The 25689-nt window shown below is 44.8% G+C and overlaps 1 protein-coding gene across 1 annotated transcript; it reads left to right on the top strand.

The window, feature by feature from the left end:
- Positions 1-3017: 3017 nt before the first annotated feature.
- Positions 3018-9142, top strand: LOC105917269 (ER degradation enhancer, mannosidase alpha-like 2). The gene is made up of 11 exons (XM_012852025.3): positions 3018-3273; positions 4518-4628; positions 4805-4844; positions 4978-5083; positions 5162-5287; positions 5776-5987; positions 6242-6383; positions 6467-6591; positions 6658-6802; positions 7713-7834; positions 8519-9142. Exons 1-11 carry the CDS (start codon positions 3182-3184, stop codon positions 8987-8989), a joined length of 1692 nt encoding a protein of 563 aa, XP_012707479.3. The 5' UTR covers positions 3018-3181; the 3' UTR covers positions 8990-9142.
- Positions 9143-25689: the final 16547 nt, after the last annotated feature.

The following is a 25689-nucleotide window of genomic DNA, read 5'->3' as shown; positions in this document are numbered from 1 at the left end:
GCAAATGTCAACACTCAGAGTCAAGTCAAGGAAAACGGAAAATAAAAATAACGCAAAAAGACTTTGAGGCGGCCAAGGAGAAGCATCTAAATGCGCATCCACATTGAGTCCACAGCTGGATAAAACAGGGCTAAGATTTTGCTACAGGAGTTTTTTGGAGATGATTTTTAAAATTGCAGATGCAAATATGAAAGAAATAACAGACTAGCCAATGACAAAGCCAGAAGATGGTGCAGCACTTCAATCCTTTTCCCTGTTTCTCACTGGATGCTCCAATGCAATGGCAGACATCACCTACCTGGAGTCTTTGGACAACACTACTAACAAGTTGCTTACCAATCTAAAGGCAGCAGACGTGGAGATAAAACAAGCTATTCTGCAATGAAACAGCAGCCATATTGCAAAAAATCTGCAACAAAAGGGCACTGCATGGCATTTCAGTCCACCGTCAGACTCACATTATGATGACTGCATGGAAAGTTTGATACACTCTGTAAGAAAAACAACTTTTATATAATAAACTTTAAAAAGTTTCACATATATTTGCAACTGTTTTAGAATCGTCAAATACAGCCACATGTTTTCAATTTTATGATCCCATTTCTTTACCTATCTTACCCAGTAACGTCCATAATTGTTTTCAAATTGTGCCAGTTTTAGGTATTCTGTAATTTTTATAGTAAATACAGTTATCAAGAAGGGAGTTGTTGATCTTCCAGTAAGCAGGGTTTCTTTTATTAATTTTATCAGAGGATGTTTGAACATATCAACAACTGATTTTATGATCAGTAGAGCTTGAACAATCTCAGCTTTGCGAGTCAAATGCTGTAAGCAATCAGAAATTAGCCAAAAGTCAATTCTTGAGTGTTGGGAACCAGATTTGTTTTTCCATGTGTAGTTTGTAGCATTGCCCTGCGACAGACTGGCGACCTGTCCAGGGTGAACCCCGCCTCTCGCCCAGTGAACGCTGGAGATAGGCACCAGCAACCCCCGCGACCCCATGAGGGATAAAGCGGTTCGGAAAATGGATGGATGGATGGATAGTTTGTAGCATTAGGGGTATTTACCCTCCAAATATCTATTAAGCCTCTTTCATTCATGAAGTCCACAATATGGGAATTAATTTTTCGCCTGCTTGGCCATCAGTCAAGCTCATCGTTAACAGTGATGTTAAAATCAGCCCCTAAATTTACCTTAATATCATTAAATTTTGCAACAAGAGCATCAATATTAGAGTTCAATGTTCCTGAAGTTTCGCTTAACATTGTTATGGCCATAAATGTTACCAATAGGAAAAAAGGAGCCACTGTGTGTGATGACTGTGAGGACAAAGTGTCCGCCAGTGAGGATGATGTTACCATTAAATCTGTTTCTGCTGTATGGTGACTTCCATGAGTCTTCTCCCCACTCAGCTTTCCATAGATTATAGTCACTATGAATATCATCAATACCAAGTCAAATTCCTTGTAAGTGCAAACCTACTTGGCGATTAAACTTGATTCTGATTCAGATTCTGATGCTAATGAAGGAATGAGTCTCCTGAAGCAAAAACAAGAATCAGCGTCTCCCTGCTGCCCTCTGGGAAGAGGTTCCTCAGCATCCGCTGCAGGTCCACCAGGTTCTGCAACAGCTTTCTCCTCGCTGCCATCAAACTGTTGACCTGTTGAACTCTAAGCTGGACTCTGCACCACATTTGCATCATTATCTGGCATTACCAACGTTGCCAAACCTTTATTATCCATTGAAATAGTACACAAAAAAAGTTGTCTAAGTCATCAAAGTTCTTTACAAATAAGAATAAAGCCTTTCTTTTAGTAATCTCACACAGTCCTCGAGCACCGACTGAAAATAATTTCAATATAGAAATCAACAAGATAACTATCAAATTATTCTGTTAGAACTTAAATCAGAACATATAACAGAACTTCTCCTCCATACCGAGCCAAATGCGACCCGTCCAGTTATTCAACTTCTTTCCCGTCCACAAAAGCTCACCCTCCCACAAAGTAAGCACTTTTTATCCTTACAAGCTTGTTGGATTTAGGGCGAGATTTTTTATGAAGGGGAGATTTCTTTGCATAAAGGAGACAGAATTTTTTGCCGTTTTCCAGATAAAGTCGTGAAAATGCCGCATTGAAAACTGGATGAGAAAACTCAGGTTGTGTTTCAGTTCTGTGTTTTCTGCCTAGAAGATCGACCAAATCAATCACCTCCAGAAACTTTCCTTTGTAGTTTGGGATTATATTCTGACAAACCTTCACCGCCTTCAGCCTCACAGCCTCACAGCCTCTTAAATTTGTAGGAGAGGCAGTGACCTCCGACACCTTAAAAACTCTGCCAATGCCAAAACAAAGGAGTGGAGATGTTAGGGGAACAATCACAGCTGCAAAGCAACAAGATGTAAAAAGAAGCACATGGTGCTGTATCCATTCATCTGTCTTCTTCCTTCCTCTTGTCTGAAATCTGGAGAGAAACTGTTTTCAGGCCAGAAAAGACGGATCTAATCCTGCCAGCAGCTCCAGGGTCTGACCTTTTTTAACCACCCAAGCATATTTAATTAGGTTTTGTTTTTTTGTTGTTTTTCAAACACAATTGTTCAAATTCATCAAAGTGAAGCGTTTTCATCTGCAGGTGGAGTATTTGCTGCTCATAGCAGTAATCCTGATTTTAAATGTGGGCTGTCCCTTTAAGGCTCTGTTGATCTTTTTAAGATGGGGAAACATGTTTTTGTAGTTGGTGTGATACTGTAGATACTGTAGGTTTTAATAGGGAATTGACATTTGAGAATGTGGTTGATCAGTTAAATAGTATTGAGGAGAAAAAGAAGATTGTTCGTTTTTTTAAAAAAATACTGGGATCATTATGGGAATTTGAGAAATAGATTTTAGGATCCAATAGATGGCAGTAGTGCAACAATAATAGATGCACGCTGCCGTTAAAATCTAATGAAGAAGACTCGTTGCCATCTCCAATATGGCGGCCTGTTGGCGTACGGGAGCTCAGTGGGGAGCTCGTCCTGTCAGCGCACAGAGATGACGCATCGTTCGTCTGTCACTTCCTGCTTCCTGACAGCAGACATTCAGCAGCAGTTGTCCTGATCTTCTGCTCGTTGCTGGACCGTCTCCACCTGTCCGGCTCCACCTGTCCGGCTCCACCTGTCCGGCTCCACCTGTCCGGCTCCATGCGCGCTCCCGTGTGCGCGGCGCTGCTGCTGTGGGCGCTGAGCGACGCGGCGGCTCGGCAGTTCTCAGAGGAGCAGATGGCGGCTGTCAGGTAAGCAGGACAGGTGCTGGTCCAGGTGAGACTGTCTGACGACGGTCAGCAGGAGGCTCCGGACCTCCTGCTGCCTGTCAGCAGCCAAGGTCGTGGGTTCGACTCCGAGCCGCTTCCCGTCGGCAGTGGTTCTGTCCGTGAACTCCGGCTTCCTGTCAGGCCAAAAACCAGCAAGTTTGACCTGGGTGTCTATTCATCCTGCGTGGGTTTGTCCCCCTGCGTGGGTTTGTCCCCCTGGACTGGACTGACCCAGAATCTAGATATTGTTCCCAGAGTGAAAACAGAATCTGGTAAAAACTGAAGTTTTCTCCTTTTTTGCTTAGAGAAGAAAGAGCAGAGATACAGAAAGCACAGAAGCTCACATTGACCCAGGAGTACTTTCTATGGTAGATGGTAGAGGGTGATCTGCCTCCCCTGATGATGTCACAGCTAACAGAACACCAGACCAGGTGTACCTTCTATGAAGAGAAAAAGACAGAGAACAAAAAGTTAAAAGCTGAAATAACAACAAACAATGCAGATTGGAGAGCAGTAGGAGAACTCAGCAGAGAGAGAGAAATAGACCCTGATGTCCTCCAGCAGCCTAAGCCTATATCAGCATAACTATAGAGGTAGCTCAGGGTAACATGAGCCACTCTGACTAGAAGCTTTGTCACAAAGGAAAGTTTTAAGATTAGTCTTAAAAGTAGACGGGGTGTCTGCCTCACAGACCAAAACTGGGAGTTGGTTCCACAGGAGAGGAGCCTGATAGCTAAAGGATCTGCCTCCCATTCTACTTTTAGAGACTCTAGGAACCACCAGCAGATCTGCAGTCTGAGAGCGAAGTGCTCTGTTAGGAACATACGGGGTAATCAGAGCTCTGATATATGATGGAGCTTGATTATTAAGGGCTTTATACGTTAGAAGGAGAATTTTAAATTCTATTCTTGCACAGGTACAGGTTTTATGTGAAACTGTCCTCATTTTGGTTCTGGCCGCCATCTTGGCCAGGGCGGACATGCGACCGCCCTGCTGAGTTGTGATCCTAGATATAAACCTGCGTGTCTATTTGCAGCACAACCATTAACTCATAATTAGTGTAAACTGTCTGTTGTGGGCGCTGTCTGTGTAAATTCAGACATTTTGATGTGTGCAGCTTCTAGCAGCTGTAGATCTGAAGCACTGACCGTGGTTCTGAAACTGACCCGCAAGTCTGATATCCAGTCTTACTGCAGCGGCTGTCTTGTTCTGAATCTCGCCCGCAGACAGCGCATCAGGTCCATGTTCTACCACGCCTACAACAGCTACCTCAACAACGCCTTCCCCTACGATGAGCTCCGCCCACTCACCTGTGACGGGCAGGACACCTGGGGCAGGTGAGGCCGCGCCCTGACAGTGTCGGCTCTGATGTAAAGAACCACGTGATCCAGGCTGGTTTAGATGTTTTAGTTATTTAATTGTCATGTCTGCTGATAACTGTGTCTGTATTGAGCTTTAGAGCTAATCTGATGATTTATTTGAATTAAACACGTTTTTTTTTTGTCATCTCTAGTTTCTCTCTGACTCTGATCGACGCCCTCGACACGCTGCTGGTGAGAACGAAGTTTTATTTAATTAGAAAGATTAACGTTTCTACAGTAGACAAGTTTTCTGAGCGTCGGCAGCGGTCGGGTCCGATTAGAGACCAGCAGCTGGAGACCTCTGACAGTTTTGCTCCTCACCAAGGTTCTGGGAAACCAGACGGAGTTCCAGCGCGTGGCGTCGCTCCTCCAGGACACCGTAGACTTCGACATCGACGTCAACGCGTCGGTCTTTGAGACCAACATCAGAGGTGATCCCTGAGGCCGGGTTCCTGGTTCTGATGGGAGGAGGATGTGTTAACCTGATGGAGATTCTGTGTCTTGGTCAGTGGTGGGCGGTCTGCTGTCGGCTCACCTGCTGGCGGGCCGGGCCGGGATGGAGCTGGAGCCCGGCTGGCCCTGTTCCGGACCGCTGCTGAGGATGGCCGAGGACGCGGCCCGGAAACTGCTGCCGGGTACGGAAACCCACACAGACGGGTCCAGACGGGCTTCCGTTGTTCTCTAGGCTCCAAGTTTACTGTAAAAAATGTTCAGAAGGTCAGACAGTTGGAGCGGGCCGGGCCGGTTCTGTTCTGCGTAAAAATAGAAATGAAAAAACAGCTTATTGTCCCAAACTGGGTCGAACTCTGCAGAACAAGCAGTTCTGGACGTTTGGCTGTAAATAAGAAAACTTCCCAGCAGGGAACCAGGAACCAGGCTGAGCCCGGCTGGCCAGTGGTTCCCAGCACCATACATCAGCACCGCTGGTTCTGGGGGGTTCTAAGCTGAGCGGCTCAGAGTTGGGACCCAGCGGGTCGTATATCTGTGGTACCAAAATCAGAACCAGTTCCTCGCAGGAGTCTCAGGATGGTGCCCAGGAATGGGCCCCGTCTGGGGATTCTGCTCGGTTCTGGACGGGTCTGGGTTTTCTGTCTGAACCTTTTCTGCCTCTGCCTGCTTCCAGCCTTCCAGACGCCCAGCGGGATGCCGTACGGTACCGTCAACCTGATGCACGGCGTCAGCCCCACCGAGACGCCCGTCACCTGCACGGCCGGCGTCGGAACCTTCATCCTGGAGTTCGCCGCGCTGAGCCGGCTGACCGGAGACCCGACGTTTGAGGACGCGGCCCGCCGGGCCCTGAGCGCTCTGTGGAAGACCAGATCTGACATCGGACTGGTAACTCACCCAGGCGGTTCTGACCCACACTCTGTTCCGTTTCCTTCCTAGCCGCCAGAGTGCGTTTAAACTGGATCAGCGGTTCTCCAGGATTTCTGCAGATCTTTTCCATTCTTCTTAAGGTTCATCCTGAAGTCCAAAAGAACCTCCAGAATCCTGGAGAACCGGCGCCGTCGCTCTCTTTAGGAGATTAGAAGAAGCAAAATGCAGAAGGCTGGGCTGAATCGGACCGACCCGTTTCTGTACCCGCTCAGGTGGGGAACCACATCGACATCGTGACCCAGAAGTGGGTGGCCCAGGACGCCGGGATCGGCGCCGGCGTGGACTCGTACTTTGAGTATCTGGTGAAAGGAGCCGTCATGCTGCAGGACCAGGAGCTTCTCAGCATGTTCCGCGGTAAGGTTCTGGGTCCGACACCAGGTCCAGACAGAACCCTCCCCAGATGTCGGCCGCTTCATGGTGACGTGATGTTTCCTCAGCGTACGACGGAGTCATTCAGAACTACACCCGCTTCGACGACTGGTACCTGTGGGTCCAGATGCACAAAGGAACCGTCACCATGCCCGTCTTCCAGAGCCTGGAGGCGTTCTGGCCCGGTCTGCAGGTACGTGTCCCTGAACTCTGAGGCCCGACCCGTGGAGCCGAGCTCATCGGCCCGCCTCTCTTTCAGTCTCTGCTGGGGGACCTGGACGGCGCCGTCAGAACCTTCCAGAACTACTACTCTGTGTGGCGCCAGTTTGGAGGGCTGCCGGAGTTCTACAGCATCACTCAGGGCTACACTGTGGACAAGAGGGAGGGATACCCGCTGAGACCAGGTGAGACCAGAACCAGCACGTCTGCTTCTGGACCCGCGAGTCCAACTGCAAACCACCGTTTGCTCCCTGGTTCTGAGAAAGACCCGACTTCCCCGAACCTCACAGAACCCACCTCTTCTCATTTACAGAATCAGCCCTTTAATCTGTTTTATTTGGCTTTTAACTCAATTATTCAGTTGATTCTTGATTAATCTCACATATAAAAATGTTTCTAAGATTTTCAGTTTATTTTTCTCTGATTGAATTTTAGAATTTAACAATTTTAATTCCTTTTTCTTGCCTTTTAATTTTCCCTCATTGCAGATTTTTTGACTGCTAAATCCCTTCTGAACACTGTTTTTGTCACAGTTTGCGCAGCAAAAACGCGACTAAAAATAAGTACAATATTCTGGAAATTAGTAAATTTATCCTTGATTTGAGCAGATAAATAAGATGATCTGCCACAACCCATCTCCATTGTCTTATTTCAAGTGCAGTATAACTAATTATCTTATTTTAGGGGACGAAACACTTATTCCATTGGACGATCATTTTATTTACCTGCTCAAATCATGGACAAATTCACTAATTTCAAGAATATTTTACTTATTTTTAGCTCCGTGTTGACAGTGTTTCTGCACTTCCACCATCAGCTTCAGCCTTTCTGTGGAGGAGGAAGCAGGCAGACTGACTCTGGTGTCCGCTGCCTTTGACTAAAGCTATAAGCTCAGCTTCTGCAGAATAAACTTCATCTTTAGAGATGTGGCGTCGGGGATCAGAAGCAGTTCTGCTTTAAATCTGCAGCTAACGCCTGAAAACAACGTTAAACTCCCATCATGCCGTGCTCTGTGACCCGTTAGAAGCTGGACGCGTTTGGTTTGCTGCTGCGTGTCAGAAATCCATTTCCAGCGTCTTCGTCTGTTTGTTTCAGAGCTGATAGAGAGCGCCATGTACCTGTTCAGAGCCACAGGTGACCACACCTACCTGCAGTTTGGCCTCGACGCGGTGGAGTCCATCGAGCGGATCGCCAAGACGCCCTGCGGATACGCCAGCGTGAGTCAGGGGGCCCTGGGGTCCAGGAATAACCCTTCACCCGTTTCCTGTCCAGCAGCTGCTAAATACACTGGAGCCACAAAATAAGACTAATATTAAAAAGTTAAGCCTGCAGCAGGACAGGTGCAACGTTTTATTCACATGAGTCCTGAAGCAGTCGGCTTAAAGAGTTCATGGTTAAAGCGTCATCACTGAACCGCGTCCTGCAGGGATCTCTGCTGCCCCCTGCTGGAGAAACGGTGCAGGTCCTCAGCAGAAAACTCTGGGCAACGTTAAAGTATTTCACATAATCAGATGAACAGTGTTAGACAGTAAATGTTCAGATTGTTTCCAGTTTGGAGGAAAGTCCTCAGGTTTATGATGAATGTTCTCCGTTAACGCTGCTGATGCTGCAGATCTCCTGTCTCTAAAGACTGAAGGCTCAATGTCTTTTTTTCATTGATTAATAATAATAATCATCATTATAATAACTATTATGATTATTAGTAGTAGTATTAATAGTAGTAGCAGATTATTATTATTATTATTATTATTAGTAGTAGTAGTAGTAGTAGTAGTAGTAGTAGTAGTAGTAGTAGTAGTAGTAGTTTTTTATTATTATTATGATTATTATTATTAATAATCCGCGGCTGTGTGACAGGGAAGGTCTTTCTGCTCCAACATTTCCTCCTCTTCCTCCTGCAGGTCAAAGATCTCAGGGATCATCAGCTGGACAACCGGATGGAGTCCTTCTTCCTCGCTGAGACCGTCAAATACCTGTACCTGCTCTTTGACCCCGCCCACTTCCTGCACGGCGGGGGGACGGAGGGCAGCGGGTCCTGGGAGGAGGGCGGGGACGTTGGCCAGTGTGTTTTAGGGGCGGGGGGCTTCATCTTCAACACCGAGGCTCATCCTTTGGACCCGGCGGCGCTCCACTGCTGCAGCCGCAGCGCCCAGGAGCGCCAGGAGATCCGGGACATCCTGCTGAGCCTGTCGCAGCCCGCCAGCCAATCAGGGCGGCCGGCCAGTCAGGAAGAGGACCTTCCAGAGAGCCAATCGGAGAGCATCGCTCTGAAGCCGGGGGAGAAGAAGACTCGGCCTCCGCTGTCGTGCCCCGTTCAGCCGTTCAGCGCTCGGCTGTCCGTCCTGGGTCAGGTTTTCTCTGACAACACCTGAGCCCAGAGCTGGACAGGTGATATGACACCTGGCTGCCGACCTCATGAATGACCCCTGCACCAACCTTAAAGGTGCTCAGGAACTCAGGCGCCCTGCTCACTGCTGTATCTTCCTCTTAAAGTTATTTTTATTTATTAAAACTGTGGCATTTTCTGTTTGTCTAACCTTATTACCGTCACCAACATCATAACTGAGCCTTTTCTGTCCTTCAGAAGAGATGAAGGGGATGATTCAGATCTGCTGCAGATTTAAATCAGAATGTTTGGATTTGACACTTAGATGCTCAGATTAACGCATTTAAATCAAATTATAAACACGTTTCTGCACTTTGTGTCAAAGTGAAGCTGCAGCTGAACAATCCTGACAGCAACCAGCAGAGGGTTGACTGGGATCAGTTTCAGTTTGGAGCTGCAGTACCAGGACATGGCCACCAGAGGGAGGCATCGGAACCGACGGCTTTTAGGTCCAGTTTACACCCGGGGTGGGAAAGACCCAGGGGCCATCTGTGGCCCTCAGAGTGATTCAGTGTGGCCCCTGATGCAGATGGGCCTTTGATATTTTTTTTCTCTTGACACATTTTTATCTTCAGACAAACATTTGCTGAGAAAAAAAAATGTCTTCTTATATCAGCCATGTTTTTCATTTTAACATTTAAATGTCAAGCATGTCGGACCTCGAGCTTCCAGTGACTTTTTAAGAAAGTTCCTGTTGTTCCTGGGAACTGACTAAACCAACAGAATAGAAAATATTTGATCCAATATTCGGGAACTTTCTTAAGAGACCCCCGGTCTGTTCTGATGTTCCTTTAGGAACGAGTCTGACTGGGAGCTGCTGCTGATTCTGTGGTTTCAGACGAGCTGTCGCAAAAGTTTCCCGATGTGATTACAGAGAAAATCTTATAAAACATAAAAGATCTCTGTTTGGAAGAAAAGCAAATTATTGATTTTATATTCCTGGCGGAAACGAGTCCAAATATTACAAACTGACCCGGAACTTTAAAAGCTGTTTGCTCCTTTTTTAAATTGTTGATTTGATGTAAAATGGAGGATTTATAGCGGTTCTGATCATCTTTACGCTGTAAAAATGAAACAAAAGAAATCTTTGGGTCACATTGTGTCAGAATAGGTTGGTTCATGTTTGGAGGGAAATGAGTTAATTCCTAACACAGAACAAAGTCTCATTTTAAATGTGTTTAAAGTCAAATCCATCCAGATTTTCACAGTAAAAGCCCATTTAAGCAGTTTTAAAATCAGCCCAGTGAGATTCTGCTCTCTGCAGCTGAATTTATGGCTTTGTTGTCATATGCTCCTACTGATCAACAGGGGGCGCTGCAACACACCGACTGAGCTGAGCAAAAGCTTTTAAAAACACAAGCTTTAAATATTTAGACTCATAACAAACATCGGGATGGACCTCCTCCTCCTCCTCAGAGAAGGAGATCCGTTGTTTGTGCTTCACCTCCATCTCCTCCATCCTTCCTTCTCCGTCTCTTTCCATCCTTTCCTGCTGTTTTCCTCCCGCCGGTCCTCCCAGGGTGTGTTTCTGGATCTGTCTGGACCGATGACGGACTGCTCAGCTCACTTCAGTGAATCACTTTCTCCATCTGCTTGGCTGCGCTCGGTTACAGCTGATGGCTTCAGTTCAGTGTTTCTTAGAGAACTAGAAGGAGAAACAATAATTCTCCTGTTTTTGCTTCTCTGGTGGCTCCTAGAGCCTCTAAAAGTAGAATGGATTAAGACTAAGCTTAAAACGTTCCTTTTTGACAAAGCTTCTAGTTAAACTGGACCAGGTTATCTTTCCATCTGTGTCGTCTCTTTGTATTTCCACAGAAGGTACTTCTGACCCAGTGTGTCTGTGTTTAACACGGTTTTATTCCTGGATGAAACCGTTAAAGGAAAGCGTGTTTCTACTCGTTAACATAGAAAGTACCCCTGGCTCGGTGCTTCCGTGTTGTTTTTCACTATTTGGTCTCTCAGCCATTGCAGCAGATGGCTGTTCACAGCGAGCCTGGTTCTGGTTCTGCTGGAGTATTCTTCCTGTTTAAGGGGGGCATTTCCTCTCCACTGTCGCCACCTGCTTGCTCCGGAGGAGGGATTGCTGCGAGGTCAATGACTCGATGCAATCAGCCGGACTTTCTTAGACGAATATGCCTTCATCAGCGTTATGTGACCATCTGTGTCGGTTATCATGGGAGAACCGGACCAGAATAAGAATCTATGATTAGACTAGGCTGATTTTAAGTCATTTGGAGAGGATTCACTTTTACTCCTGAAACCAGATGTTTACCTAAACTGTCTGAAATTATTCCTTTTTCTCGCTGTTTTATGTTAAATCAGAATAAACTTCCCTGTTTGAGCTTATTTAGGATCAACACGATGATTTCTATGTGAAGCTAATATGTTGATGTGGGTTCTGGGTCTGAGCCACGCCTCAACCTCCAATCACCCTGCAGTCTACGACTTAAACCCAGTTCTCCCATCCTCCAAGGCCGTCACTTCTGTTCAACCCCATTTATCCCTTCATCCCTCCTCACCCTCCTCATCCCTACTTTCTGTTTCAGATTAAGGCCGGTCCGTCTGGTGGTCTGGGGAGATCATCGTCCTCCAGAAGGACACATCTCTGTCCAAGCTTTAAATTCCTGGCTGACTAACGATCTATGTAGGTGGATCTACCAGTGCTTTCTGCAGCACGCCACCCCCGTACTTCACAGCTTCCTCCAGATGCAACGATGGTCATGATGTCCAAACACCGTTTTGGTCCCATCAGAGCAGAGGACATCTCTCCAGAACTGAAGCTCTTTGTCTCTGAGCAGACACGACTCTGTCTCTGATGTTCCTCTAAGACTAACGTCTCTGAGGGCCTTTCAGTCCGTGGACTCGTTTCTCTGTGGATCATGACTTTCTGACCGGCTTCTTCACAAACTCTTTAGCTCTGGTTCTGGTGTTGATTCACACATTTCTCACCAGAACCTGTTCATGTCGGGTTCTATAGAGCTGAACGGATGAACCTGAAGACTGGACCCAAGGATGATCCAGGCTGGTGGAGGTCCACGGTTCTGTTCCTGATATCTGGGCTGATTTCTTTACATTCTTCAATGATGTCACACAAGAAGCAGAGTGTCTGAGGCGTTGCCTTAAATACGTCTACACATGTTTCTCTATTTAACGCAGATGTTGTGAACCAAGCAGCAGCTATTAAAGCTATGACATCATCACCTGGGCTTTCCTTCGTTTTTTAAAGACACAATGAATCTTATTCAAGAGTTGCTTTAGAAAATCCCTAAAAAAAAAAAGCAAATAGAAACATAACGGACCTAAAACATGAAAAGTTTGGTATGACTTAATGTCACAGAAAATATTCTTTTTAAATAGTTTCTTTAAATGTCTGGTTCCTACTGTGAACATTACACCCGGATATTAATAAAAATAGATTTCTTTTCTTAAAAACCACCCTGAGGAATAAAGCTGCACAAACTGATTAATTTAGCTTTTTTAAAGGTTTGGAGCCAAATGATGTAAATGACCCTGTGGAACCAACCAGGGAGGACGTACAAAAACGCTGCACTGGGGACTTGGAACCAGAACCAGAACCAGAACCATGCAATCATTGCTGTCCATCAGTCAGGGACACCAACTGGACCAGAACCTGGAGCCAAAGCTGCCAAAGACAAACTCTGGAAGACCTTCAGTAAGTCTGCAGAACAGCTGATCAGTTTGGATCAACAGAGGGAAAATAAATCATGACTTTTTCAGGAGTTTTTTAGATCTGTGATCCAGATTAAAGTTTTCATTTTTAACTCCATGAAATTGATGCGCAGACAGAAAACAAAACATCATCTGCTGCTTCAGTGAGTTTTAGATCAGAATAATTTAGGATTAAGTTCAGAAACGGTTGCCTTTCAGGTCTTAGACGGATGTAAACATCTCTAGGTTCCGGTCCAGGATCTCCTCCTTTCTGACCCGGTTATTCATCAGTACCTCCTGCTGCTTCGCTCCACTTCATTCAGCATCTGGCAAACATTAAGCGTACAGGGCGACTGAAACAGATCTGGCTTTGTTTACCGTAACAAACAGCAGAACCAGGTCCAGTCTGCCTCAGCTGCTCGGTCAGCCCCAGGGGATTCACAGCAACACGTTGGTTCGGTAAAACCCACTTTAAATCCCTTCAGGTGAACCAGGAACACCTGCTCACAGATGATCTCAGGCCAAATAGCTGAAGGTGTTTCCAAGAACCGACGGCTTGATCTATCGACCCGAACGGATCTGATGACGCAGAGAAATCTCAGCCAGAAAGGTTCTGCTCACATGACCAGCTCTAAAAAACACAATATAACACAGCAACAGGGCTTTTTTTTAAACCTGAAACGTTTGTTTGTGGTACCAGAACCAGAACAAATCAGCTCCGCCTCCTTTTGTTCATGTTTTCTGTCTAAAAGTTTTGTCTCCAAAGGTTAAAGCTTAAATGCAAACTTTGCAGCTGCAGGTTTTTACTGACAGCTTCCAGCGTTTGCAGGTTATTAACGGTCCGATTAAATCTATAAATCAATAGATAGATAGATAGATAGATAGATAGATAGATAGATAGATAGATAGATAGATAGGGGCTTGTTCCAAACACCCAGGGAGAGTTTGGGGAAGATCTGAGGCAGGACCTTCAGAGATCAGAGTGGATCAAAACTCCTCCACATCCATTGTGTGGACGGTTTGGTGCTGAGAAGCTCGTCTGATAAAGCAGCTGTGGGAACATCTGGGGCCTCAACCTTCAGAGAAACGTGACGGGTGGAGCTGACGGTCCCTCTGAAATCAGAGACGCTTCATTGACCAGATGCACCAATTAAACCAGACAGGCCAGCGAGCGAAGAGCCGCCAACCAGCGTCCGCAGAGGAGGCCCTGAGAAAGCGGTCCCAGGGTTCTCTGGTAACTGGGCGGGGCCCAGATGTCAAACCGGGGAGTCTGACACCGTCTCTAAGGAGGGGCCCACTTCCTGTGTCCATGACATCATCAGGGAGCATGTGCAGAGCGGACAGGTCCGTGATGATGATGATGATGATGATGGTATGCTGCTCATGTATTACATAATGTTGCATGTGTGTGAGAGCTGGCTCCGAGGCCCGCAGTAATCATAAAGCAGTGAGAAGGTCCACGCCCAGCACACACACATCTGCTAGCCATTTGCAGCCAGTCAGTGACAGCAGAACCGCTCGGGCTGGGCTCGTCTCATACTGTTCACATGATGTATGGATGCATGAGCTCCGCTCTGACTGTGGGAGACACATACTTTGGCTTTTAGCATCAGACTCACAGCTTTAGACTCTTCAGCCATGAAACATACACCAACCTGAAATCCTCCTCAGTCCAGACGGTAGAAACGCGGCTGCAGTCGAGTTAGAAGCTAAAATAATGGGATGAAGGTTGAGTTTAATCTGGTGTCCAGGATTATTCTGGAGGTCTGGACCCTAATGAGGGCCCAATGTTTTGGTTCTGTGTGAGGGAGCCCCCCCCCCCCCCCCCCCCCCCACCCCCCCACCCCCCATGAGGCCTTGTTGTTCTGGGGGCTCTCAAGTTTAAATCACCTGATAATACATAAAATGTATAAACCAAACTAGATTGTGTAGGAATAAAGTCTCCAGCAGAACCACAGTGAAATCTGAGGTTGTGTTATTTTTGTGCTTTTTGTTTTCATTTGTCTTTTCGCTGAGGTTTTCTTCTCCGGATGAATCAAGCCCACAATGCAGTTTAGCTTAAACACAAAACCAAGATTATCCCATTCATTCCCACTCAGGTCTCTGGTCTAGCTGTGTTTTCACATGTGGCAAGAGTCTTAGTAATGAAAATGATAAAGAAATCTTACAGGGTGATGACAGGAGGAACAGACGGAGTTATGAAAGGATCCAGAAATGGACAATTAAAAACCAGGAGTGTAAATATTAAGGCAGGGGGAGCTGAGGCAGGATGAAAGCAGGGAAGCTGAGGGATGGAGACTAATTAACACCAAGACAGCTGAAATTAATCAAAATGCACAACGAACAGAACAGAATTAACTAAAAACCTAGACACAAAGAAATGTCACTCACAAAATGGCAAAGTAACAACTGCATATGGCAATACCTTTAGAACATAATAAGTAGAAAGTGATGAGCACACCAACCAAACACCTGGGCAATGTGACAGAATTAACCTCAGAGGTTTTTATGCCTTTTCAACGCATCCAGGAAATGAAACGAAATGTTCCAAGACAGTTTTGAAATATCTAATTATTCTCAATTTTAAACCTGACATGTGTGGGGGGGGGGGCATCATTCCACCTGATTATAACCGCCAGCAAAGAACAGGACGACGTCACTGGCTGTTTAAAGGCCGGGCAGAGAGACTGCAGGGAGGAGAGCCAGGAGGCGGGCAGCTGAAAGGTGACATGGAGGAAGTGGGATGAATACGGCAATAATGTGGTGTGGGAGGAGTGAACTCTACACGCCACTTTAAACAGAATTACACACGTTGATGCTGTGTTGATAGGATCAGGTAGAAGCCCACGTTTCGTTTGAGGCCAAGTCCTCCCCCCATGTTTTGAGTTTAGAGGTCTGTGTCAAGTTCAACAGCCTGGAATGGGATCAATAAAGTGTCCTGAAGATATCTGAAAAGGTGGAGTGGTGGTGGATTGTATTTCTTGTTCAATTAATGCTAAGTTAGTCCACTCCTGTGTTCCTTGTGGTGAAAACAAATAATTATCAAAGATGTAAGAGGCAGATGACCGTTCATACTGAGCCCGGTTCTGCCGGAGGTTTTCCTTCCCGTTAATGGGTGGTTTTTCTTCCCACTGTCGCTTCATGCTTGCTCAGTATGAGGGATTGCAGCAAAGCCATGTACAATGCAGATGACTCTTCCTGTGGCTCTACGGTTCCCCAGGAGTGAATGCTGCTTGTTGGGACTTTGAAGCAATCAACTGGTTTCCTTATATAGGACATTTTTGACCAATCTGTATAATCTGACCCAATCTGTATAATATGATTGAACTTGATTTTGTAAAGTGCCTTGAGATGACATGTTTCATGATTTGGCGCTATATAAATAAATTGAATTGAATTGAATTAAATTACGACTGAAGCTGTTTAAGGAATTTGCAGTAAGTCAGACACCGGGTGTGAAACTGCTTCGCTCAGCAGAGCTCACCCAGGAAACAGATACAGCAGATGGTGACAAGAAACGGCTTCTGGTGATGCAGGAAGTCTGTCCTCCACAGTTTCACTATGACAGACACAAAACTAAAAACTGTCTGGAAACTCAGCCAGACTCAAGATCAGGAACCGTGTTGTCAGCACAGAGGTTATGAAAACTTTCCTCTGGTTTTACAAGCAAAACACATTCAAAGCTTAATTTTTCCTATTCATACATTCCTCAAAGCTACAACTTGAAAAATGTCTTAAATCTGTTCTTTGTGCATCTGGCCTGTTTCTCCAGGTTGAGTGTTAAACCTTTTTATGCCTTGGCTTGTAGTTTTCTGTGATTGGTTCAGCTCCTTTGGTGTTAATTAGTCTCCACCCCACAGCTTCTCTGCTTTCATCCTTCCTCAGCCGGTCCACATCACCTCTGAATGTCTCATGTTATTCCTACGTTATATTCCACCTATGCCTCAGTATTTAAGATCCTGGTTTTTCTTTGTTCATTACTTGATTCTTCTGTTACTCTGCTTGTTCTCCATACACCGTTTCTTCTTGTGCATCTTCTCTAAGTTTTCTGTTTTGCCATCAAACCTTAATTATGCTCATTTTAAGTTCCTGTCTGCAGTTTAGTCCACTTCACCACCAGCAAATCGTGACAGAAAGTAAAGAACAAAGCAGAGCCGGTATGAATAAATTATCGTTGCTCTGTAAATGTAAGAGCCACCCAGTCAGAGTTTTATGCTGTGCATGAAACACAACTCCTAATTGTTTAGCCTTATAACTGACATCATTCCTGGAGCTTAAACCTATTTTGATTCTTCAAAAACTTCAGCCTCAGTGTTAATGTGAATGAGCTCATAATTATCCTGTCCACAGCTTAATTTTGACCTAAAAGAGATATAACTTTGTCTTCAGGAGACACAGAAGAGCCCCAGACATTTTTAAAGATAAAGAATAAAAAGCGTCAAACCTAAACTTAAACCTTGAAAACCTTCAAAGTTCTCACATTTACATGCTTCAGAAAAGAAAACAGAAGAGAACATGTTAAATAAAAGAAGCTTTTAAAATGATTTACTAGTTTTATGTGTGCTTTAATGATGGTTGAATGAGCTGAGAAGCATCTGTCAGCTCTGGGGGCTTTGCCATCAATCTCACTGAGGGGAAATCTTCCTCTCTGCATATTTACCTTCATCTGGTAGCTTCATCTTCTGCACAGGAAAAAGCTACATGTAAGTGTTTTTATTCCTTTTGTTGCATCTAAGAGATCTTTATATTAAAACGACTAAATGTTTGTGGTTTAAAACTCTGATCCCCCTCCCCCCTTCCCGCTGAAAGAGGGAAACTCCCACACTGAGAAATAAGTTATTGGAAGAAAGCGTCCGTCCTTGCTGGTAACACTTTGGTCCTGATCCCCAGAGTCCTGTGTCCCTCAGGGCTAATTAGCTAATTAGGTCTCTAATTTAATTTATTAGTGATCGGTAGCTGGTCAAATCGTTTGTTGGACCACCTCTGTGTTTTACACTGGGTTTTATCCCTGGTTTCCCAGCAGAACTACCTGAAGTCTGCTGCTGAGAAACTCTGTGTTAGCATCCTCTGAGCAAAGCTTCAGGTCCAGATCCAGTCTCAGTAGATCTGAACAAACTCCACATATTTGTGTTTGAGACGGCAGGACAGAAAGCCTGTTCTACAGAGACACTCCAGCCATGTTGCCGCAGTTTTATCTGGCTTTTAGTTTAGGCCAACATTTGCTGACTTTTCAACACACACACCTGATTTAAGGAGATTCTCTCTTTCCATTTTTGCTCAGTGGCCAGGAAAATTAGGCCTTTTTGTCTCGTTATATTCCCCCTACAGAAACACTTCTAGAAACTCTGATAAGCTTAAAATGTAAAATCTAAATCACAGAAAAACTTATGTTATGAATAAAAATAGAGATGGTGGTCAATGTTGATGGAGCTGGGCATTAAATATTAAATGTTACGTCTCCTTGTGGACATTAATAAAACACACTTTGGTCATTTGGATGTTGAGCCTGATTATTTCAGGGGTTTTCTGCGGAAATGTTGCAGGACGTGCAGCAACTCGTGTTTCAGAAAGGAAGAACTTCACTTTTCCTGCGTCATTCTCCTGCAGGAGTCATCTCCATCTGTCATTGTGATGTTTCTTTTTCCATTTGGTAAAACATGTCCCACAGAGCATCTGTGGAGACGTGGTCCTCTCAGAGCGAGCTGGGAGGTGGGCACATGTGGGTCATTTTTCATCCTAAAATGCTTTCCTCCCCAAATATGTTAACCCAGATTGTGTTTGTTGGTCTGGAAATTGTTAAAGAATGGAACCAGAGGCAGGCCCACAATCAGAAAGCACCACATCACACAGAGGGAGGGGGCACATCTGTCACATCTGTCAGCGACAGGTCCAAACTGAGGCAGGACCATGAGACGGGCCTGGGAATGCCTCGACACCCTGATTATGTGCTGCGGATCATTGTTCGCCTGAGAATCATCTATGTGTTCATTCAGGATCAAGACGTGACGTTTGGTGAGGAAACCCGAGTAAAAACACGTCTTCTGGAGATGAGAGGGGTTGAAGCAGAGCCTTGATGGAGTGAAGGAAACAGACAGATCCGGGTCGAGGCTGATCCGTGGCACACTGTGTTTTTATCCACACACCCAGCCGTACCCACTGGGCTCACGTTGCACCGTCCAGCTCCGCACATTCCTCAGAGAGAGAAACTGGACCCTACCGGCTCTGCAGCGGCACATGTGTGTGCTGACCCGCTTCTGCTCACAGGTTAGAGTCTGATAACCGTCGGAGAAGAGGTCGGCAGAAGAGCTCTGCAGCCTCTGTGCAGCGGCTTAGAACGGCAGAGGAAAGCTTTACTGGTTGGAAGGTTTTGTGCTAATGTGCAGAAAATGTTTTACAGTGAACAGGAGGTGAGGTGGGCTTTGGGTGAGTTGAAGGAGGAGGATGGAGAAGGTCAGACAGAGGTGTGTTGCATATCGGTGCTGGACAGTCGGGTATAAGAGGGGAATCCGCTGCGAGCTGTTTGCAGCTGATCATCAGAGAGAGCAGGGGGCAGATGGAGGAGCCTGCAGGGGTGGAGGTATGCTTTGGAGACATAAAAAACAGAAAACACAGAACAAGAGGTCCACAAGTACGTCTTATGTAGAAAATGAATGGTTGCAACGGTTCAGGTTGTCCAGGAAGGAGACACATAATCTGAGCTACAGGTGCTGCTGGATGGGGTTAAACCAAATGTGTGCCGGGTAATTAGGAGAAGACAGACCCAAATCCAAAGCAGATGGCTGTTCTGCTTTGGATGTAAACTATAATTTTACAAGAACCTGCAAAAAATAATATTAAACTGTATGGAAAACCATCAATGGCAATAATCAACAAGGCAGATCATCCTCTATTACCATCTAACATAGAAAGTACTCCTGGGTCAATGTGAGCTTCTGTGCTTTCTGTGTCTCTGCTCTGTCTTCTCTAACATAGAAAGTACTCCTGGGTCAATGTGAGCTTCTGAGCTTTCTGTGTCTCTGCTCTGTCTTCTCTACCATAGAAAGTACTCCTGGGTCAATGTGAGCTTCTGTGCTTTCTGTGTCTCTGCTCTGTCTTCTCTAAGCCCCAGTGGGTGGAGGCAGATGAGCGTTCACACTGAGCCTGGTTCTGGTTCTGCTGGAGGTTCTCCTCCCTGTTAAAGGGGAGTTTTCCTCTCCACTGTCGCTTCATGCATGCTCAGTATGAGGGATTGCTGCAAAGCCATCAACAATGCAGACGACTGTCCACTGTGGCTCTACGCTCTTTCAGGAGGAGTGAATGCTGCTTGGAGAGACTTGATGCAACCTGCTGGGTTTCCTTAGAGAGGAAACTTTCTCACCAACCTGGAGGATCTGATGGAGTCTGACTTTGGAAAGAGCCTCGAGATGACGTGTTTCATGAATTGGTACTATAAAAATAAAATTGAATTGAACAACCCATAAACAAACCGAGTATAGATTGAGAAAAAAAGAGAAGACATTTCCTATTAAGCCCAGATATAATGGTCACCTACATAATTCAGACATTTCCACCCGTTAAAACATTATTCACCAGATATTAAGATAATGCTGAGGATTTTAAACTTCCCAGTTTAACACATGGGCATATAAATAATGACATTATTCATTCACTTAAAGACATAAGAAGGCCCATGTTTACTTTTAAAAGGTTTAATGACACTTTTGGTACAAACTTGATTAATCAGGGGAATTAAACTGATACATGATATTCTCTTTATATTCAATAAACATTTGCAGAAACAATTCAACTGGCAGGAAACATCTTTTGCAATCAATCCAGGCCTGATGCCCAATTAAAAGGTTTTAAAGAACATTAGAGAGAAGAAATGTGAGTTTTGGTGAATCAGATCCTGTAAAGTTTCCAGACATGAGAGCTGCAGGGTGGAGTCCAAGCGTCCGTTTATTCTGCAGATTGTTCCAGATGGAGGATGGAGGGCAGCCAGAAACAAGCCCGGTCCTGCTCGCTCTGATCTGAAGAGTCGTCGGAGCAGAACGACTGGAATCAGACAGCAGAGACAGAAACATCCAATTAAATCTGACGGAGGTTTATCCCTAAACGGAGCCGTTCTGTTGGACTGATGATAAACACGTGTTCACATGACGATCCGGACAGTTCTGGTGGAGCTCAGACCACCGAGGGACCCTCAGGGAGAGGGGACACGTTCATGTTTACACTAAACTGCTGAGAGACAAGCAAAGGACGAGAAACTCACGCAGGGAAAGAAGATAAGATAAAATAAGATGAGATAAGATAAGATAAGATAAGATAAGATAAGATAAGATAAGATAAGATAAGATAAAATAAGATAAGATAAGATAAGATAAGATAAGATAAAATAAGATAAGATAAGATAAGATAAGATAAGATAAGATAAGATAAAATAAGATGAGATAAGATAGGCTTTATTGATCTCACATTGGAGAAAGAACTCGGTGCGGGTCGTGATCCAGCAGCTACTAGAACCACCAGGTCCATGGGCAGCCCCTCCTGATGATGATGATGATGATGATGATGATGATGATGATGATGATGATGATGATGATGATGATGATCGGACCATCCACAGAACAGGACCGGTCCAAACTGCTACAGTGAATCAGCTCTGCAGAGACTGGCTGTCTCTCTGAGGGACACCGATCGGTCGGTACCAGGCTTATCGGCACCGATCTGACCTTGTCTTCCTCTTTTGTTCAAATGTTCATGTTTACAAGAAAAAGGTTTAAATTGACCCTTTTTGTACCTAAAATGTCTTCATTGACAGTAAAAGTGGAACTCCTTGTTGTATGGGGCGGTGACTGAAGCTGGTTCTGGTTCTGGTTCTGATTAAAAGGGCCGGTGCTCCCTTCATGCTAATGTCTCTGTTTCACATAAAGACCCGACGGCCGGACGGAGCAGGAGATTCATTCTTCAGAACCACAACTGGATTTTGATGCTTCCTCCTTTTTTCTTTACAGTCCCACAAGTTTCACACATCCTGCTGAAATCTGGGAACAAGAACTACAAGTTTAAGTTTATAAAGTAAGACTTTACAGTGATTACGTTGATAAAAAGTCTCCTTTAGAAGATTAAGGCGTGAAAATAAAGCAGGAAAGCCCCAGTTTGCCCAGTCAGTGATCGTCTGACGGTCCGTCGCTGGTTTAAACAAACCAGGGTTGATCCAGACGAGCAGGTTTGTTGTTTCATATTTTCAGCTAAACATGGTTTCAGAACCAGAGCCAACAGATTCTGGACCTTCCTAAATCAAGCTGTGACTCTCTGCCAGACACCAAATGATCCTTCACGTTCCGGTTCGGCAAAGATTAGCGGCACATGTGAAAGATTTGAGGCGTCTCAGACTGTGGAGCATGAGCAGCAGTAACGAGATATCCCAGCGCAGGTGCGGTTCTGGACAGTCGGACCCAGTCAGCGATCGATGAGGCCCCTACAGGGACAGTTCTGGTTCTGGATAGCGACAGATATTTCCCACCATGCTTTTAGAGGTTAATGTATCTGAGCAGCAAACACAGATGTGTAAAGGCTTGTTGTGTTAATTATGAACTACCTGTCCAGGCCGGACAGGTTATCAGTCCTCCACAGAGACAAGGTGCATTGTTTAGACTGCTTAATACGGAATTTCACTCATTTTAATAGTTCCAGGTAGTCGTTTTAAACATATACATATATTAACATCTATATGTATGTATGTATATCAGATGCATTGTTTTTCATAATTTATGGAATGTGTGTTTATGTTATCTTCCATGCAATGTGCATTGGGCATTTTTATGGAAAATGTGCAATATAAATGGATAATAATACCATTTATCAGTGTGTCAACGTTAGGCTGAAATCATGGAAGTGGTTGGATAAAACATTTAGCTCTGCAGCTACCAGGAGGACTGGCGTGATATGACACGTGTTGACTGAAGTAACCTTCAGCCTTTAACACGGTAAGCAGTCACACAGCGTCACAGAGTGAAAGGAAGAACAGCCATGAACAAGAAGCCACATAAAAACATAAAAATGAGTGAATGAGTAAAAGCTGTGATAGGGACACAGATGAACCCAGGAATGCACACCTAAGCAAGAACACATGCGTGTAATTAACAAAATAACACGGAGCTGGAGGGGGCAGCACCTGGGGGACTTACCTGGAGAGGTGTGACATGTAGGAACCGCCTTCCTGCTCTGAACATGACCTGTGAGTTACTGCTGGACGCTTCGTACCAGCCCGCCTTAGACTCTGGTTCCACACAGACTTATTTACATTTACTGACTGTTTGCTACCTTAACATAACATCTTGGTACTTCTATTAAAAATCAGAATAAACTAAATCAATCACTGAGTCCAGTAAGATTCAAAGCGCCTCAGTCGTGTGATCAAACCATGAAGATGAAGGCCACTCTGTCTAAGATCTCTTCTTCATTGTTTTAGTCCCATCAACTTAAATCTCTGTAATAAAATAATTTATTGCTTTAACTGTAACTCTTTTAGAGAAGGAAATACAGAAATAACGTTTCACTTTTAGCAAGAAGTTCTATAACTGGTGCTTTAACCGTGTGCTTGTGATTCTTTATTTTAGTCATGAGACGTTTTAGTTTTATAAATGTAATTTATATATGTAAAGTGTCTTTGTTGTCTTTGGTAAATGGAGCTCAGGACAAAGTCATGGTCTGGACGACACCAGCAGCAGTGAAGGTCCTCCAGCTGAAGGAGGTTGCAGGGGTTTTCTATACAATCACAAGAGTCAACGGAGGTTTTTGGATGGATTGCTTGTTGTGGAGGATATTCAGACACAGATGGATGGATTAACTAATTAAAACTAACTAACTAAAAGCAGCAATGAAATTTTAAGCAAATTCAAAACATGCATCTTTATGCATATGTATCCGTTAAGTAATGTGATTAAAAACCCAAGCAGAACTTATACATTTTAAAACTAAGCCTTTTATTTATTAGTTCACAGCAACATCTAAGCTGCCGTTTCAAACATTAGAAATTCAGTTTTGAACTCCTGATCCAGTCCTCGTTTCTTTCTAGAATCCAGACTTGATGTGAACACAGAGGATGCAAAACAAACACAACAGACCTGAAGCATGACTCAGCAAAAAACAAAGCTGAAGAAAGCAGAAAAAACTAAAAGAAGACGACAGAAAAAAGAAGGAAAGGAGAAATAAACACTGGAAACCCGAAATGAGGAAAACAGTTTGAGTCACAGCAAAAACCGCGACGGCTTGAAGTCAGAAGGTCTGAAACTCACAAAGAAAACGAAATCAAGGAGAGTTTGTTTCAAACATCTGAAATCCACAGACAATAACAGGCAAAGGGGGAGAACCCGGACCTCTGGGCCCTCCCGTAGAACCAGAATCTCTTCATGGACCTTGTTTGAAAACATGCTGAGGTTAAGAAAAAATGACGGAGGAAGTTTATTTGGACTAAAGCAAACAGAGCTGCTGTGGGTCTGAGTCTGAGACGGGCAGAATTCCCCGACCCGTTCTGGTTCTGTACCGAAGTTCTCTGATGTTCATGGTGCTGAAAATAAAACATGAAGCTGAATTAAAACTGACAATACGGCCACGACAAGAAGGTGGAGAAACTAAAATGAAGACGGACGGTTTGACGGGTCATTAGTCCTGTCTCTGTGAAGAGGACCAGATCAACGGTCCTGATGGTTCTGGTGGACCTGGTGGTCCTGGTGGTCCTGATGGACCTGATGGACCTGGTGGTCCTGATGGTCCTGATGGTCCTGGTGGACCTGGTGGACCTGGTGGTCCCGGGTCAGTCCGTGGACCCCAGCATAGACGGGGACTCGAGTCATGGGGCTTAAGAACGACACATTTATGACTTGATTAAAACACAAAACACCTCAGTGAGATTTTAAATGCAGACAGAAGCAGGTTCTTCTGGACCGATCCTTGAAGGCTGGGGACAGCGGTGGACGAGCTGCTTATGGTGACGGACCTTCAGTACGAGACGCCAGGGACGCCATGACGGTTTGGACCGGTGTAAGATAGAGCAGACACCCATACGTCTTCCCTGGACTTAAAGAAATGTTTTAACTTAAGATATTAAGAATAACGTCGGCCTGCGAGACGGATCCATTGGTAGCGCTGTTGCCCTGAAGGTTGTGGGTTCAAATCCTGGTCTGGGATATTTCTGTGTGGCAGTTTTTTATTTTTTTGGTATTTAAAGGAAAAAGAGGTAATAATGGCACCTAGTGTTTCAAATCGGAACAACAGCCTCCCATCGTCAACATCTATTACCTCAACGGTCTGTTGTTGCCGTGAAACTCCACTGATTTGTTTTGTACCTCCACAGGACAGGTACATTACGTTCTATTATGTTCTACTTCTGGTCCGCTTCTCTGACTGGCTTCCATGTTTCCAGGCTGCTGCTCTTCTACCAAAATAAAATACCAAATGCTGCGCTCTGTTTTGGGAACCCTGGGAACTTTCACATGATTGGATCAGGAACCAGGAAGTAAACACGGGCTGCGCTCTGGACCGTCCTTCTGGGTTAGAAAGGAGAAAAACTTGACTAAGACATCATTGATGGGAGAGCGATTGTTTAAAGGGAAAGTTACTAACATCCTGGGATAGAAATTACAACGATTAAGGTTGAATTTGCAGTAAACATGTTACTTACTGCTCCTTTAAGCTTGATTTATGCGCATTATCTCACTGAGATCCAAAAACTCATTCTGATTAAACAAAAAACATCAAGACACAGAACTCAGGTTAAATAAGGGAATAAAATCTGAATTTAAAACAGGAACAAGTTCCATAGGAATATTTCTCTATTTTTCTTTAAACAAGTTAAAATTGAAGCTTTTTTCCTCAACTTTTGGGAAAATCCAAGCATGTTCAGGGTCAGTGAGGGACTCAGGAACCGTGCTGAAAACAGCCGCCTGTTGGAGCAGAGTAGGACCAGGAGACACAGAAAGAAATCCTGCCAATAAAAATGAAACAACAACAAGAGGACAAAAGGCTGAGGAGAGA

The sequence above is a fragment of the Fundulus heteroclitus genome, chromosome 1 (assembly GCF_011125445.2).
Source record: "Fundulus heteroclitus isolate FHET01 chromosome 1, MU-UCD_Fhet_4.1, whole genome shotgun sequence".
NCBI classification, from domain to species: domain Eukaryota; kingdom Metazoa; phylum Chordata; class Actinopteri; order Cyprinodontiformes; family Fundulidae; genus Fundulus; species Fundulus heteroclitus.
The sequence above is the reverse complement of the archived record's forward strand: the minus strand, read 5'-3'. Positions and strand labels throughout refer to the sequence as shown.

What these genes read in the sequence shown, in the direction of transcription:
- LOC105917269 (XM_012852025.3), top strand. Translation starts at nt 3,182, where the DNA reads ATGCGCGCTCCCGTGTGCGCGGCGCTGCTGCTGTGGGCGCTGAGCGAC. An exon ending in CTTTGAGACCAACATCAGAG is followed by an intron (nt 5,084 to 5,161) that starts GTGATCCCTGAG and finishes TGTCTTGGTCAG; the next exon opens with TGGTGGGCGGTCTGCTGTCG. An exon ending in CCAGATCTGACATCGGACTG is followed by an intron (nt 5,988 to 6,241) that starts GTAACTCACCCA and finishes GTACCCGCTCAG; the next exon opens with GTGGGGAACCACATCGACAT.